The sequence below is a fragment of the Nematostella vectensis genome, chromosome 4, assembly GCF_932526225.1.
Source record: "Nematostella vectensis chromosome 4, jaNemVect1.1, whole genome shotgun sequence".
Classification (NCBI taxonomy): domain Eukaryota; kingdom Metazoa; phylum Cnidaria; class Anthozoa; order Actiniaria; family Edwardsiidae; genus Nematostella; species Nematostella vectensis.
In genome coordinates this window covers 11,661,714-11,679,667 of record NC_064037.1, presented here as the reverse complement: position 1 = coordinate 11,679,667, position 17,954 = coordinate 11,661,714, and the positions used below count along the sequence as shown (strand labels likewise).

Below are 17,954 nucleotides of genomic sequence, written 5' to 3'. Positions count from 1 at the left end.
ATCACTACCATCATCATCATCACTATCGTCAACATCACCATTATTACCATCATCATCACTACCATCATCACTACCATCGTCAACATCATCATCACTACCATCATCATCATCACTACCATCGTCAACATCATCATCACTACCATTATCATCATCATCATCACTACCATCATCACTACCATCGTCAACATCATCATCACTACCATCATCATCACTACCATCGTCAACATCATCACTACCATCATCATCACTACCATCGTCAACATCATCATCATCATCATCATCACTACCATCGTCAACATCACCATTACCATCATCATCACTACCATCATCATCATCACTACCATCATCATCATCACTACCATTGTCAACATCATCATCATCGTGGTTCTTCCGAATCATCGCCAGAGCCACCATTATCATCACCGCTACCATCTAGAAATGCAATGATTCTTATCACAATCAATATACCGCAGGTTGAAAACAGCTCAAATGGCTAATCAATCAAACATTAATAAACACACACGGGGAAATTACCTTTATACTTGTAAAATGTAAACATTCCTCCAGACGTCTTGCATGTTATTACATCCGTTAGTTAAAATATATGGAAGGCCTTGGGTCACTAGGGCCATGGTCACCCCAATAGAATCAAATATTACAAGGAAATGACAAGGTAAGGCGTGGGTGTGCCCCCCCCCCCCCTTCCCTCCCCCTATATCTCAAGCCCAAATACAGCTCTTGTATGCCAAGATACAATAATAGGCACATTATTAAATCAATGTAATAACACTCGTGATCGGATACTTTTCTTATTATATCCAATCAATGTAGCAAGTATTAATCGCATACTATTCGTATACTCTTTTCCAGCATCTGCCGATATTTAAAACAATATTGTAAATAGCTCATGCTGCTAACATAACTTTCTGTCTTGTAAACAGCTATGATCTTTAGCTATTCGTATGTCGAATGAGATGTGCTAGCGCATTTATAACGGATGAGCAATTCAACAGAAAAAGACGTAGCTTTTTCAGTAAAGCAAATTGCTGAATTACCCGAAGAAAGAAAGTTTCTTTTGTGTAAATAAAGTTGTAAGCACAATGGGAAAAATAAATAAAAATGAGACATTGCATGATAATGGTTTTCGTTTTGTTTATGAAACTGATTCGGGATTTACTGAGACGCTGTTAATCTCATTACTCTTCCTGGAGAAACTTTCTCATGCTAACAATGCGACGCGCGCTACCGTGGCAACCTTGGCCAATGAGAATGGGAGAGACGTATTGTCATGACGGTGTTCATGTGACGTTATAAACAAAAGCATCAACCAGTCACGGTGGTAAATTGCTTCGCTTCTCGGCCAACTGTTTATTTATCGTACCAATACTTATCCTTGGACATTACCTGCCGATATCCCAGTTGCCAGAAGGAGAATTTTTACTAAATAATAAGCTGACAAAAACGCTGGTTTGTAAGATCAATAGTACAAACTAAGAAAATATAATTTATAATCTAATAGAGTGGCATGCTACGCGACGGCTTTCTCATGTATTTACACCTTGCTGGTTTACCACGGCAAGTCTAACAAGCTCAGAAAACGTCTTTTCGACAGCCACGCATAGTGTGAGGTCACTTGATCCCTCGTCACCCACACTGCTTACTGATTGGACATCCTCGTTGAATCCGTGGTCCTCATGATCAGTGGAAATTTCTAATGGGTCCAATCCCTTGGCAAGCCGCGCCAACAATGAATCATGAACACCTGGCCAAATAAATATATATACCGTCAATGATCTAATAAACGCTGGGGGCGTTTATTAAATTTCGATGGTCCGCGGGAAAGCGTTCAATAGAAAGAAGGCGTTTATTAGATAGGGGCGTTCTTTATAAACTATACCAATATAACAGACCCTAGTGCAGTGGGATTCTAGTCTCAGTCAGGATCACGTTAAATTATAGCCTGCGTAACAAGCGTTTCTTGACAGGACGCTACTTGCTAACCAGTGTTGATTAAACAAAAAGACAATTAAATTTGATTAATATAAGCTGAGGGTAGCGGGGGAGGTGGGGGGGGGGGGTATCAGATAGGAGGCGTTTATAAGATCATTTACGGTATAAATATATTATTTAGATGTACAGTATAACTGCTCAAAGCCAGACGGACAGATATATTATTACCTATGGAAGAGTTAGTTGACAACACTGCGTGTGACGCTGCTACTTTCCCCAGCTGGATCAAGAAGGGCGTGGCATCCACGTGGAGAGGGGGGAAAGCGCGACAAAACCTGACCAAGGAGGGTAGGGCTGGTCTGAAGAAGGCCTCCCTTGATGAGGCGGGTAGCGCTACGAGGAGCGAGGACATGCGGCTGAGGATATACTTAGCGACGTTCAGAGACTTGGGAAGAGGGTACTGAAGCACTAGGTACGACGCCAACTGAATACCGAATAGCTATGGACAAGAGATGAAATAGGGTCAAAACAGTGCTAGAACTTTTTGCACAAGGCTAACAACTAAATGAATTTATATAATGAATGAATAACAATAGTGCTTTAATTCTTACAAGCAAAAAAAATCTAAACTCCTAAACAGTCCCTTAAGTTTCTACGTGAAAAAGTTACTACAAAGACATCACTGAACTACGTTCTTCTAAAATTTGCTCCCATACTTAACGAAACGCTCAGTAACTCAATGGAAGTGAAGGACTGTGAATTTTCCTGTTTGGCTAGTTCTGAATAACCTGTTTGTCAAGTTATGCTTACCTGTTTGTCCAGCTGTGTTTGGTTCACTAGCTCAGGTATAAAGTCCAAACAGATATGCATGGAGGGTATCCCTGCTACAGTGACAGGCAAAAGTTCTAAAGGGTAGCTCTAACAGAAAATCAATGTTAGCCATCACTACATAGCGGTAAATATAAGAAAGTAGCCATCAGACAAATCCAATTAGTCAGGCCAGTTTAGGATTTTTGAAACGTTATAAAGGCTAGTTCTCACTACACTAGAATACAGTATTGTAAGCCCAAGTGAACGCGGTTTGACCAATTTCACTTGTGCTTGCTCTTCCGCTGCGAACTGTCGAGAACCAGCTTTCACTTATCAAACTAATCGGGGAAGTTTAGAAACCTATGGTCAAAGGCGGAGTCAATCTTTAGAGTTTGCATTTAACCGCATAATAACTGCGCCAGTCACGCCAGAGAACGACAAAAAATGTCTTTAGTTGAAAATAAACCCTTTCTGAAAATAAAAATAAGTCATTATTCGTTTAAAGTGCTAAATAAGATGCTTCTTTGTGGCTTTTCTGCCGCTAAAAGCCTGAGCTCGCGCTAGTTTGCCACGCAAAAAGTCACGTGATCTCTAGCGCAAGTCCCATTACAGAAAACTCTCAGAGTCACCATAGATCATTTCTGGTAAAATCGGTCTATATTCCTCTATATCCAAATAACTTAGAGACTTACCTGGAAATGCACAAGCTTGGCCAGGCTGGGATCAGCGATGAACATCTGATGGAGCGAGGAGCAGACACGACACTTAATCTCGCGCAGAACACAGGAGTGCATGCTGCAGCTCTCCTCCTGATCCCAAGCAATAACCATCAATTAATTGTGTAAGCACGTCTTTTAATCAATCAATTATTTTCCCCTAAAGCTGAAACTTGTTCTTTGGAATGTCTTGACAAACCTGTCCAACTAACTTGTTTATCCTGTTCAAATAACCTGTTCATCCTGCTCGACTAACGTGTTCATCCTGTTCAACTAACCTTTTTATCCTGTTCAAATAGCCTGTTCATCCTGCTCGACTAACGTGTTCATCCTGTCCAACTAACTTGTTTATCCTGTTCAAATAGCCTGTTCATCCTGCTCGACTAACGTGTTCATCCTGTCCAACTAACTTGTTTACCCTGTTTAAGTAGCCTGTTCATCCTGCTCGACTAACGTGTTCATCCTGTTCAAGTAACCTTTTTATCCTGTTCAACTTACCTGTTTATCCTGTTCAACTAACCTATTTACCATTGTTTCATCATCATGCGAATCCTGCTCAACTAACCTGTTTATCCTGCTCAACTAACCTGTTTATCCTGCTCAACTAACCTGTTTATCCTGCTCAACTAACCTGTTTATCCTGCTCAACTAACCTGTTTATCCTGCTCAACTAACCTGTTTATCCTGCTCAACTAACCTGTTTATCCTGCTCATTCGGTAAACAAATCTCCAACAAGAGCTGAACGGCAGCGCTCTCTTGAGCTGCGACCAGAGCCACCCTGAGCTCCTCTCTCTCCTGTTCCACAGCACTGTTGGTGCGCGGTGCTTGCTGGGTGTGTAGGTGCTGACTCAGCATGGTACGCGAGGCGGCGAGGTACGCTAGCAAGACTCTAACTACTATGTCAAACATAGGGGGGCACCTGGTAGAAGAAAAAAACATTAACATTTCGTCAAATTTGGAAGTGAAGAAAATTGTTGTTTTAATATAGCGAAGTGGCCGATCGACGTACTTCACATGACATGAAATGTTACGTATATAGGTATAGCGCAAATTAACATCGTGAGACATGACCAATTGCGCTCAACATGTATCTGACTTTACTTTCAGTGTGTAGATACAGTAGGGACTGCTCTAAGCAGTTCTCAATCAAGAGAAGAGCTGCACCGTCAATCCCGATAGCGACGAAAAAATAAAATCTTCCAATGACAACAATCGGCTGATTCGTAAGCGCTAAATGAGTTTAATTTTGTTGTTTTTTATTTTGCCGCTAAAAGCCGAAAAGGCTAGTATATTTTAAGTACAAGTTGCCTAGTACGACTCAGCCATGAAATAGCATCCAGTAAATCCACACTTACCTGAACACCCTACGGTCGCATCTGAGTACTGTAAGTGGGTCCCGGGCAAGGTCTTCGTCTGTGTAAGGTTGCGGCCCCTCGTGACACAACACATTCACCGTTGCCAACCATAACCTGAAGGTGTGAGGGAATAGCGCGAATAACCGCATGCACACAGCACATATTGAATGGCAGGTAGACAATTGAGCAGGCAGATAAGCGGACAGATAGTACAAGATACATAAGAATGGAAAGGGGGACAAACATGCGCACATTTAAACAAAAGAGAGCCGGCTAGCAGGGTTTTTTGATACGCTTCTATGTCAAGTCTAATTAATTGGATTGGGCACATGAATAGATCAACAGTCTGAACAATTAAGATTGGCACGCCAGAATTCAGTTCAGCACGGTTTAGAGCGCGGCTGCCTCTGTAGCGGCAAAAGCACGTAACCGATACAAATCGTATCAATTTTTGCAAAGAAAACCAAACATCAAGTCAACTTTGCCTGATCGCAACCTGTTTTTCGCGTTTTCCGTTAAAAATCATCGGAGATTGTTACGTAATCGACCGGAAGTAAACTGGTGACAATGCGGCTTTAAGTGCAACGGATTTAGTGCGACATCTGAATGCACGTCGATAGCAAGTGTATTTGGCGTATGAATCAGGCCTAGTACTCACTTCCTGGGTATAATGGTGCTAAGTCGAGTCCAGATATCACAACACAACGTTAAGAGACGCCTTGGGGTTGGGACCAGTAGCAACAGAGGAAGGGATCGAACGAGAGGGTCCATATAAGGAATGAGCTGACTAGGTTCCAGGGTTTGAAGCTTGGTCAGCAGTAGCATTGCGGCCGTTGGGCGATCATGCGCAATGTTGAAAGCTGTGGAATAGAAAAGGGAGTGTTTTTTAAAGAAAAATGAACAGACGCAGCTGGGGAAGCTGTCAGTAGATTCAGTGTCAGAGTTTAGACAGAAACTCATTAGCCTGCTATTATGTAAGAAAAAAAGAACCCTTTCCCAGACACATCAGGGGTCAACTTTTACATGTAATCCATCCAATTCAATTTGAATTTTACATGTAATCTATGCAATGAGGTTGAGTAAATCAAGTTCCGCCCTATACATTTACCAAAAGCCTACAGTAACAAGGCCGTAGCAGAGGGTGGGGCACTAGGGGCATGTGCCCCCCACCAATATTTTCGAAAATTACAAGGAAATGACCAGTAGGGGCGTGGCTGTGCCCCCAAATATTTTCTCAATGTTTCTCTTGTGTGCCCCCCAATCTTACTTGGCCTGCTACAGCTCTGAATACGATACGGGCATAATTACAAAATAGCAATTGCAGATGGGGTACCCTCCAGTGCTTAATCGATCCACCATTGGATATACTTTACTGGATCAGAAAATTGAAAAACTCAAACAGCAACGTCTCTGGATCCGATAAGAAAGACAGACAAAACAAAGTCGAAAGATCCCAGCGTTTCAAACTTTACTTGCAGTCCTTCTTCCCCATGCCTTGATACAATATAACACGCCTTTTAAGAGAAGGCCAATCGCGTCTCTATTTTACGCTCCCGCACATAACCAAGTCACGCAAAGCGTCCATTTACATCGGCCAATACTAAAAAATAACTGAGATATTTCCAATAAAATATAATTAACAATGTATCAAACTATTTGTAGTTTGTTATTTTGAAGTTTCCTGGTACACAAATTTTGAAGTTTCGTTGTATTTTCAAATGTAAAGCAATGATCGCCCCAATAGTGTGGTGGAAGCCATGTGAAGTTTTAGAGTCACACAAATACTAAACAGCTTTACAAAGCTGGATTGATTATTGTTATCCTTATTTGTTACTGGTTATGACACATGGATTCTCGGTTGCATTTGTAAGAGTTGTATACATTTCAGTATAACAAATAGATCTCATTTTTGCGCGCGTCTGCATGTCCTTTAATAGGTGCACGTCACAGGGTGTCATGAACACAAAAATACACAAGAATACACAGTCCAGTTGCGTTACTGTTGTTCATGACACGCTGTGACGCCTTCTGTGCATTGTGTGTCCTTTAATGACACATGGACCCTTGACCGATCAGAGCGCGCGATTTACAGTACGAATCTCGTTGCAAAAAAAAAAAAAAGATATTATAACGCAATGAGCCCCCATACCTTGTTTGAGCTTGAAAGGCGAGCATTGCACATCCATGACCATTAGATCACCCTGTAGAGCAATGCCTTGGTTTTGCGGGGTGTTCATCAGCTCTTCCTCAACCAGCCATTCATCAACAAGACAGAGGTGAGGATAGTGAGTGAAGAGAAGGCGCAGTATAGGTGCATACAGGCCACGGTACTCCGCCGGTCGGGCACGAGCCTGGTGCACCAGGTACTTGATGGGGATGTGGGCTAGCAGACCTGAGCTGTACGACTGGTGTTGCACGTTACTTGTGACTGCAAATGAAATAATCAAACAGTCAATCAAACAATCAATCAATCAAACAGTCATGCAATCATCCAACAAGATAATCAAGCAATCAACAAATCCCTCAGTCAGTTCAGGTGAGAACCCAGAAATTGCTGGGAGGGGGGAGAGAAAGTAGTCTGCTTAGCAGCCGCTTTTAGTGTCACACACGCCTTCACTAAAAGCGGTTGCTAAGCAGACAAGGGGGAAAGCAGTCATAGGTAGTGGAAAAATGTAGTATTTGACGATCATTCAATAGGCAATGACCAAATTTTGCAGCAAAGCGAGAAGGGGGGTACACCCTTTCAGTTGTACATTTTTTAAATTAGTTAACTAATTACCGAAACGACTGATCAATTATTCTTAACAAATCATCCAATCAATTCATCAACCAATCAGTAAGCTTGCCAGTCAGTTTACGCCCACGCTCACCCAAGTTTTTCATGTTGTTAAGTAGCATGTCCTGATACAACAGGACATAGTACAGCATGAGTAGACGAGGAGCAAAAGACGAAGTCTTCTCTGTGTCGTTGGTTATATAGACAGATGGGTGACGGACAAGAGATGTTCCACTTGAATCAGTCTTATCTTTATTGTCTACTTGCTGCAAAAGAATATCAATTTTAGCATTCAACCCAACATACTAAGGCAAAGCGTAAAGTGCCAGTACAGAGAGTAATTACTTCACACATCGAATCTATAGCGATGGGGCATCACAAGTTATGTCAGGGGTTTACTTTCGTTTACTCAACAACCTTCCATAAGAGGAAGCATGGAAGCTAGCCGAAACAACCCATTAATACTACAACGTTGTTGTTAATTGTCTTGACACATTAAGAAATCAGACTCTAGGCAAATCCCTTAGGAAACTCCATGTATACAAACTCAATGTGCAACTGATGGTAGATTCGACCTTTCAGACTGACACAAAGGATGGCAGTGCAGAAGATTACTAATGATACAGTATATGTACTGTAGCCCTTTGATAACAAAATATGAATCATACAAATCAACGAATCAACTCTTCCCTGGCATTACAATGAGCATGTGATGTTACTTAAGGTAATTCCCTTGAAATAGTTCTACAACCCAGAATTTTCTAAAACCTGGAATAAACAATATTGAAGTTAAGGGCTTTCAAAAAATGTAATAAAAAATGGGGGTAACCGACCTCGTTTTCACAACAGAGGGGCGTACTTTTGACGCGTTTTTACTGATCGTGCGAGGAAAAATCAGAACTCTAAATTTTCAAAATAGTGCCTATAGTCTTTAGAAAATTAAGTTTTGTTTGTCGAGCTGCCAAAATCCGATCTCCTAAACAATAACCCGTAGTAGCAAACGTTCAAAACAATTCACATTTTAAGAGATCGCACTAAAAGACACTGTTTTCGTCACTATTTATACGGTAAAAAGCGCCATTTTGAAGTATTTTTACGGCATTTAAGAGAACATAAACGAACTTCCACAAGCCAACTTTTTTTTCTTCTTTCAGTATATCATTTTTCCGTATATATTTAACTATTCGAGCAAATAAAAAATGGGGGTAACCATTTTTAAGTAAAAAACGCGCGCCTTTTGCTTTGTTTTCTTGTACAACTGTGGCGCGCGCGCACTTAATACCGAAAAATTCGAACAAACAGCGCGCGCCACTATGCGCAGAAGGGGTGCGCAGTGCAATTCAAGGGAATTACCTTAACAGTGTACTCTACCTTAAAAACTGCAAGGATTTCTGCTTCTGTAAAACCATCCTGAGTAGGGTAGCATACTTGTTTTCTGGGAACCTTGTTTCCATGCAATGGAGTGATGACAGTGTTTACATAGGCTTCTACCAGACCAGGGATGAGAGAGTGGAGAGGGGTAACACAAGTACACAATTGTTTATACACCCAGTCCTGGGGAGAAATAACGACAATGAGCTAATGCTGGGTTCACACACATAGACACGTCCACCAGACGAGGGATGAGAGAGTGGAGAGGGGTAACACAGGTACACAATTGTTTATACACACAGTCCTGGGGAGAAATAACGACAATGAGCTAATGCTGGGTTCACACACATAGACACGTCTACCAGACCAGGGATGAGAGAGTGGAGAGGGGTAACACAAGTACACAATTGTTTATACACCCAGTCCTGGGGAGAAATAACGACAATGAGCTAATGCTGGGTTCACACACATAGACACGTCCACCAGACCAGGGATGAGAGAGTGGAGAGGGGTAACACAAGTACACAATTGTTTATATACCCAGTCCTGGGGAGAAATAACGACAATGAGCTAATGCTGGGTTCACACACATAGACACGTCCACCAGACGAGGGATGAGAGAGTGGAGAGGGGTAACACAAGTACACAATTGTTTATACACCCAGTCCTGGGGAGAAATAACGACAATGAGCTAATGCTGGGTTCACACACATAGACACGTCCACCAGACCAGGGATGAGAGAGTGGAGAGGGGTAACACAAGTACACAATTGTTTATATACCCAGTCCTGGGGAGAAATAACTACAATGAGCTAATGCTGGGTTCACACACATAGACACGTCCACAAGACCAGGGATGAGAGAGTGGAGAGGGGTAACACAAGTACACAATTGCTTATACACCCAGTCCTGGGGAGAAATAACTACAATGAGCTAATGCTGGGTTCACACACATAGACACGTACACAAGACCAGGGATGAGAGAGTGGAGAGGGGTAACACAAGTACACAATTGTTTATACACCAAGTCCTGGGAAGAAATAACTACAATGAGCTAATGCTGGGTTCACACACATAGACACGTCCACCAGACCAGGGATGAGAGAGTGGAGAGGGGTAACACAAGTACACAATTGCTTATACACCCAGTCCTGGGGAGAAATAACTACAATGAGCTAATGCTGGGTTCACACACATAGACACGTCCACAAGACCAGGGATGAGAGAGTGGAGAGGGGTAACACAAGTACACAATTGCTTATACACCCAGTCCTGGGGAGAAATAACTACAATGAGCTAATGCTGGGTTCACACACATAGACACGTCCACAAGACCAGGGATGAGAGAGTGGAGAGGGGTAACACAAGTACACAATTGTACTCCTCTCCAAACGGAGAGGAGTTGTGGGAAGGAGTCTTTTCCCTCCTTACCCCCTGCAGCACTTCCAGTTTCTCACTGTTATTTTGAAATTTGAAAAATCCAATGAGTTTTTTTTTTTTTGCCCTTTGAGATGAGGCTAGGTCATACTGTATCTGAAGAGCTGGTTGGTAATACGAGAATGTTGTTGCCAGAAGAAATTTGTCTGCAGAAGACATACAGTACCTTAACTGCGACTGAGTGCTTGGTAAAAGCTCTGGTCTTGAGGAGTTGGTGTACACAGTGAATTGGAAGAAAGCCTGTGTCGTTAGCACTGAGCTGCGGTGTAACTGGAACAGTGACAGCATGTGCGGCAACAACCTAAAAAGAAGTTACGTATTTAGGTGTAATTCATGGGACAATAATATTACATTACATGAACCCTTTCTAAGTTGCTACCTCTACCTGGGATATGGTTACAGTAGCTTGCCTCTACTGGGAAAAGACAATTTTCCTTTCCCTTACTAAAAAGCCAACTTAAAGGTCCAAACTCTATGATTCTCTCCCCTTACCAAGTGACTTTGTTAGCTAAGCACAATAGAAAGTGTATTTAGCTGTAAGTGAGGCTTGGAACTTGTGTAAAAAGCTTTTTAAAATATTGATAAGCAGTCACAGTCTTCATTTCAATAAAGGCATTAAAATCTTTTTTTTTCTTGATGTTAACGTGAGAAATGTGATAAAAATTCACTGAAAATTTGAAAAAAAAACGAAGGTTGTTTCTTTAAATCAGCACTGTATTAATCATGTAATGTTGTGGTTTGAAATGCTTCTTGGTTTGAAATTGTTAAAACCAGTTTGAAAAAAATTCAAACCATGCCACATTTGTTGTGGTTTGAAATGCTTCTTGGTTTGAATTTTTTTCAAACTGGTTTTAACAATTTCAAACCAAGAAGCATTTCAAACCACAACATAATATAGATTTCACAGGCCTGCTTCTTTAAACCAGCTATACAAACAATAAAAAAGTAATTATCGGTAGGCTTGTTTAGTTACATTACCTTTTCTGGAAACAGCTCTTGCGTAAAAAGTGCCTTCATTCGACTGAGAGACCCAGGTCTCACTCTCATCCCAAGTATGGACGAGACAAGTTCGGCTACCGACTCAAGCTGGTTGCCATGGAAATGAATTGATATAAGCAGAAGGACTTCCCCAAAGGAGGCGTGCATGCCACTAGCTGCCTCATAATGGGACTCCTCTTTTGACAACCACTTTATCCAGTTTATGGCTGCTTGCTCATTCTCTGGAGTGCTGCACGAAAAAATGTAGAGATATGAAAAAGTGATCATCACAAGTGCAGCATATTCATATCGCAATCACTGATGTTTATCAGGCAAGTACACAGAGGGGCGCGCAGGGTGTGTGTGCAGCCCCCCTCGGCGGCCAAAATATGGGTCATTTCTTATTAAGGAAATTTTCAAAAACTATGCTTTTTCCATATGATACCTATGACTGCACACCCCCCTCCCCCCCTCAGCCAATCCTGTGTACACGCCTGCTCATTGCAATTTTTTTATTGGGTATTAGCCAGTGTCCTTAAGGCCTGGATAAACTAGGCGACATTTCGAGTGTGACATGTAGCATGTGACTAAATTTTGAAGAGAGTGACACAAACATGTTTGTCTCAACTTTGTCGCTGCTAAAAGATTTGGCGGGTGCTGATGTCTCTCTTGGTGGCCATGTGTCGCGCTCGACATGTCACCTTGTTTAGCCAGGCCTTTAGTAAAAAATAAAGTATTATTTCCCCTATAATAAGTAGCATGAAATGGTCTATAGTATGGCCATACAGTAAAAGCGATTTCGTATCCTTAATAACAGAGATTGCTTTAAGTCGTTTTTGTTTTTAGAGACAACATGTCTCTTGTCATAGTCATATTATTCATAAGGCAAGATTTACATAGAAATTAATTTAGAGTAAATACTTGGTCAGATACTGCAAAATCATTTCCAATTTTGCTGAAATGCCAAAAACATGTTTCTACAAGAATATGATTAAACATTACAACAATACAAAACTATAAAAATAATATTGTGCTTGATGCTATTTTCTAACACATTTAGATACACCCAAGCTTTGAGACAAAAGTTAAGAATCATAAGTTCTTAATCCTCTTTGTCTTGGTCATCATTTAAAAAATAAAAACAAGAGAAACAAAACGGAAAATGTATTGAATTTTGCGATGCTAAGTTCGTAAGAATAGGATTAAATTAAAGAGACCAACAAGGTATTTTGATTACATTGTTCTCTATAGCTTCTGGGTTGTGGCTAATTCCCCATCAGTGTGGCTATTTCTTTTGACTTAAAATTAGCCACAGTGGCTTGTGCCCTCAAGATCCTAGCGCACACGGAGAAAGAGGGCACAATAGCATACAACTGTACAGTACTGTACCTTACGATATGAGGACAAGCAAGCAAAGTACACAGTCCAACAACTACAAAGCGCACGCCTGCTGCAGAAGGGGGAGGGTGACATGTGATGAGAGACAGGAGACTATCAGACTCTGGGCGTGTCAGCTTCATCCCTGCAATGTTCTTCAGGCCGCAATAGAGCTTCAGTAATGCACTGCCATAAAGAACCTTTTCTTTGGCTATCTCAAATGCATGCATGGGTTTAGCAGCTGAGGGTTTCACTTCTTCAACCACTTCAAAGTCTGTGTTGACTTCCATTGCTGGTAATGAAAATCATTACAAAAAAAGAGTTTGAGTATGAGTTATTATTATGGAATATCTATAAGTTATTATTATGGAGTACAACAGTTTCTACAGTAAGTACCTAGTATTGCAAATCTTGCATCTTTAGGAAATTGAAAAGATGTTATTAAAACTGTCTGCTTACAGGAATAATTTCCAAAAGTTCACAACAAAAAACATACATAAAAAAGGTAATTTATTGACTAGAGCCTTATAGTATACATGAGTTAGCCTACCTGTAGGCTTTAGATGCTGTTTTTGGCGAGAAAAACCCTCGAAAACACAAACTCGAAGCTCATGGCCTCCATCTTCAGCGCCCTCATCTTCTGTCACTCGGATCCAAGATGGTGGCCACGAGCTACAATTTTGGGTTTTCAAGGGTTTTTCTCACTGAAAACAGCATCTAAAGCCTCCAGGTAGGCTATGCATGATCAGGATTGGCTGCTTTTGAAATAGGGAAATTCCAATTCTTTTAAGCTTTTGAGTCTTTACCACCCATCCAGAGAGTTTCTGCTTATAAGGGAATGGGGGCTCATAAAACAATCCAGAGCCCCCTCCACGAATAAACATTACCTAAGAAAGACTGATACAGAGTTGGGCTAGAGATGGCAAAAGTATTCAGAAATGATGACTTTTGTGAGAGCTGTCAACTTTTAAAACTGTCTGTTAGCGGAGTTGACTTATACAGTAACTGTTTAGTGGTTAGAAGGGTTAATCCTTGAAACGTCAGAAAAAGTTCTCAGTTTTTATAGAGGCAAAAAAACATGCCATCATACCACCCTCTAACCTTGTAGGATCTCTAGCGTCTCCTTGTCTTCGTGTATGGAGTGTGTTGCTAACCCTTCTACTTGCTGATCCTTTGACGAGACCAGTGAAGTGACATCCTTGAGAAGCTGAGCTCTGAGAGAGTGAAGCATTGAACTGGAAGACTAACAACACAATACACTATTGATATACAGTACACTCTTCTTTTTTTCTCCCTAGAGAAAATGAGGAAAATAGCCCTTGCAAGGCCTTCCTCCATTCAGACCCCGGCAGTTAAGTTGAGCTTTCTAACCGATACAGCATGAGATCTAATAATAACCTTAATTAGCACATACCCTTTGCCCTATCTTGATAAACTCTGAAAACCAAGTCCTGCTCTTCAAATCACCTCCAAACATGATCCCGCTGAGAAACGCCACAAGGTCACTCCCACTGTCATCCGCGCCAAAGTCGAGTGTCAACGCAATGGCAAGGCCCGGCAGTCGGCAAAGCCTAGTGGCTTTAGCTCTCATGGTTAGGGCATGGCTAGGGTCCATAGCACACAGTTGGCGTAGGGCAATGGTGCGGACCATTCCTCCTAGTGCACTGTCATCCTGGGATTCTCCATTTTCAAGCAGAGAATGACAAACTTGAAAAGAGGAGTGGATAGACTACATTAATATACACCTACAGTAGAGAAGTAAAGACTCAACAAAAGGCAGTCTTGATCAGGTTCCACCTGAAATTAGAATACTTTATAAACAGTACATCATCTCCAATTATGTTAGCCTGATCCACCAGAAATGTTAGTTTACTAAATTGAATCAAAGATTTATAGTTAAGAGTTGCACCAAAACATCATTCATAGCCTAAGTTCAGAAAAATAAAACTTTCCTATCTATGTTTTCATTGTATCACAGCAAAAAGCAGTCATCTGAAGGATAGTACCTTAAAAGGCACACCAACTCTTACCTTGTTCAAAGTTATCAGGAACATTAGCTACTAATCGGCATAGCAACCAAGGGCCATATTTGACCCTTAACAAAGCTTCTGCTACTTGTTCCAAAGGAAGAAGAGAAGGAAGCTCAGCTTGTGCGATACACAACACATCAGAGACCTCCTCAAGATAAATCTCACACTCAAACAACTCAGATTTCTCTGGCAGAAATTCTTCTGTGGATGGCAGCTGTGAGAAGAGAATAGCAAATAATAAACCATGAAGCATACACATTTTTCTATTTCACTCTCTGTATCTGAATGGGGCACATTAATGTATGTACAGGCCCGTACCCAGGGGGGTGCAGGGGGTGCAAACGCACCCCCACAACAGCCTAAGGTCCACTTTCGTGTCTAAATAGACATGCTTTTTGTAGGCAAAACTATAAAGCATAAGCTAGATCACACTGGTATGTAGTCAAATCCAACAATAAATGCCCCAAAGAGATACTGCAAAGGCATAAAGAAATCCCTTTTTGTTTTTTCGGAGGTGGTCAGAGAACTCACTCTCCCCACCCCCCCTCCCCTCCCCCACCGCAATACCGGAAAACTTAGGTCCATTTTTTCGCATTTCGCACCCCCCTAAGAAAAATCCTGGGTACGGGCCTGATGTAGGCAAATGTACAAAAAGCTGAGCTCACTATTTGTCCAGGATAGAGACCTGTTAAAATTGGTCCCTGACATTTTCATTTATTAATATAGTTAAGAGAAGTGAACACACTTTCCATGCTACTATCTCTGAAAGAAATAGAGTCCTCACCAATTTTATATAAGAAATTGGTGAGGCCCCAATTAAGCCAGAACAGTCAAAAACTGTTCATACAGTAAGTGTTCTAAGTCCCTACATTAACCCTACTCTTCCCCGGGACCATGAGGGTGGAGGTTTCAAATTACTCAGACCTGTACACAGAGGGGTGCATGCTCATCCCCCGCTCCTCCCCCCTTGGGGGCCAAAAAGTGGTTCATTTCTTATTAAGTAATCTTCAAATATTATGCTTTTTCAATATGAAACCTATGACTGGGCACCCCCTCTCAGCCAATCCTGGGTCACGTCTGTGTCTAGTGCATTATGGGAAATGCCCAAAAACACTCCAAGATTAATTATTTTTCATTTTAAGCACTTTTTACCTTACTCATGATTCTTAAAAGTTCGCTCAGGATCAAGCGTAGTCTTCTGGATGGCTCACTTCTCTCGAACTCCAAAGCAAGCTCATTTTGCAATGATTCCACGAGAACGGATGCCCCAGCACCGCCACCGACCTTCTTTCTCAACTGTAACTCTTTTAACGCGTCCTGCTCAAGGAAACTGAAGTCCACAGAAAGCAATGCCACAATGGAATTCACTATCTCTAAGCCAGAAAGAATCTTCTGAACTTCTTTTCTCGCCTCTGTCCATGAAACGCTTTGATCAACTGGCGAACACAAAGCCATTCGGACAAGACATGGTAACAGCGGTCGAAGGGACGCGTTATCAAGCTTTGATAACTCTGTAACACTAGCAGAGCGAATTGCGCGAAACGCTCTGGCGGTTGGAAAATATTGTACTATATCCATGCTTCTCGATAATTTATCCAAGCGAGTGTTGGGTAGTTTGTTTTGGCCTTATGTATACAATCCGAACATCCTTTAGACGATTACTGTTTGACCATACTCTCTTTCTGGTTTAAACAGCACGCCATGCTCTTTTCCAACAGAATCTTTTACCCTATTCTATGCGAACTTTGTGAATCTTTGATAAGAGTTGATCCGCCATTTTGCTTTCTCCCCCTTCTGCCCAGTTCCCGGACCGACGATCTAAACCACAGGAAGTCCACGCAGGCGTTTTTAGGCAGGCATCGCGTCGCTCGCACAATTCTTGGGCTTCAGTCACGTGACTTTTGGCGTGTGAATTTACTTCCGGTGATGAAGTGGTGGTCAAAAACAGCAACGCGCGAACATGGCAGCTGTAGGCGAAAATCAGGTTTCTTCCGTATTTTCCAATTATTTTCTCTCTTTAAGTCTAGATATTCGATAGCATTACTTTCAAGAGATGTGTTATTCCAACGGAGTTGACCCCTGCATTCTAAAAAAGTAGATTTTTCCAACAGATTTTCAACTTTTATCCTTCACTAGTCTTTCGCTTGCAGTCCTCTTTTTATTCTTCAAACAAGATGAAAGCTTACAAAAACATGCAGTCCCACAACTTTTCGTTTATGGATGATTGAAACCCTCGGTATTAAACGGATGAAAAATGATTGTTTTCTGGTAAGTGTATTTATTATGTTTTGTTCGGCGAAAAATGCGATAATTTTAAAAAAGGATGAAAATGTGATTTCTCTACTTTGCCCTGCAAAACGGCAGGGGAAAAATGGCAGATTCACACTTAAATAAATTGCAAGGACCCGCATTATTACTCAAGAAAAAAGCTTTATTAAGGCTATTTAGTATCCTGAAGCCCTTCGCTTCTCTACATCAGGTACAAGGTTATTTTAATTTTAATCCCTAGATTTAATTGTATTACATATCTTACTCACTGAGCTTATTTTGTCGGTACATTTGATGTCTCGATTTTAACATGTACACTTCGAGTATTTTTATCAATCATAGTCATCTCTGCCTTTCAATTCAGGCACTGTTATTACTGTAAGTAAAGTGATTTTTTCAGGATACATGCAAATTTCACCTTCTGTCATCAAAATAAACCAAGATGTGATTATTACAATATTCATAATCAATCAAACATATTTGTTATATATCATATCCAGTGCAGTCATGAATATTGGGGGTATTCCATTGTCTTTATTTACAGGATGAAATTATATTGCTTTCAAAATTATTAAAGAGGGGATTACATGTCCCCCCCCCCTGCTATGATGCTGTATAATTCCACTTTTTGGTAAATTTGACAGTATTGCAGAATTCTAGTAAAAGGGTTACCTTGTTGTCTTTGTCTTTTTGGTGTGGAAATGGTTGTAATCATGATATACAGGCATGTACCCAGGATTGGCTGAGGGGGGATGTGCAATCATAGGTATATTGAAAAAGGATACTTAAATATAAGAAATCACCTATTTTTTGTGGCCAAATGGGGTGACCATGTATTCTGTGCACCCTTCTGTGTACTCCCCTGATACACGTGCAAGAGAAAGC

General features: G+C 41.2%; 1 protein-coding gene across 2 annotated transcripts; it reads right to left on the bottom strand.

Annotated features, from left to right (window-relative positions):
* Nucleotides 1–793: 793 nt before the first annotated feature.
* LOC5516563 (integrator complex subunit 2) lies at nucleotides 794–16,626 on the bottom strand. Of its 2 annotated transcripts, XM_048726711.1 has the most exons (18): nucleotides 15,954–16,626; nucleotides 14,802–15,015; nucleotides 14,186–14,478; nucleotides 13,873–14,014; nucleotides 12,784–13,063; nucleotides 11,395–11,644; nucleotides 10,583–10,717; nucleotides 9,347–9,404; nucleotides 8,980–9,104; nucleotides 7,703–7,874; nucleotides 6,982–7,260; nucleotides 5,491–5,692; nucleotides 4,833–4,946; nucleotides 4,174–4,396; nucleotides 3,453–3,569; nucleotides 2,761–2,868; nucleotides 2,179–2,449; nucleotides 794–1,762 (listed from the first exon to the last, which is right to left on the bottom strand). In XM_048726711.1, exons 1-18 carry the CDS (start codon nucleotides 16,377–16,379, stop codon nucleotides 1,545–1,547), a joined length of 3,627 nt encoding a protein of 1,208 aa, XP_048582668.1. In that variant the 5' UTR covers nucleotides 16,380–16,626; the 3' UTR covers nucleotides 794–1,544. The 2 variants fall into 2 exon arrangements, with proteins under 2 accessions (XP_048582668.1, XP_048582667.1); XM_048726710.1 differs by lacking the exon at nucleotides 9,347–9,404 and having other exon boundaries at nucleotides 8,980–9,162.
* Between the last annotated feature and the right edge of the window lie 1,328 nt (nucleotides 16,627–17,954).

Excerpts from the sequence above, each read along its gene's own strand:
- LOC5516563 (XM_048726711.1), bottom strand. The coding sequence starts at position 16,379 with ATGGATATAGTACAATATTTTCCAACCGCCAGAGCGTTTCGCGCAATT. Across the intron at positions 4,397-4,832 it reads TGCGACCGTAGGGTGTTCAG|GTGCCCCCCTATGTTTGACA; the intron begins GTAAGTGTGGAT and ends TTCTTCTACCAG. Across the intron at positions 2,450-2,760 it reads AAACACAGCTGGACAAACAG|CTATTCGGTATTCAGTTGGC; the intron begins GTAAGCATAACT and ends TCTTGTCCATAG.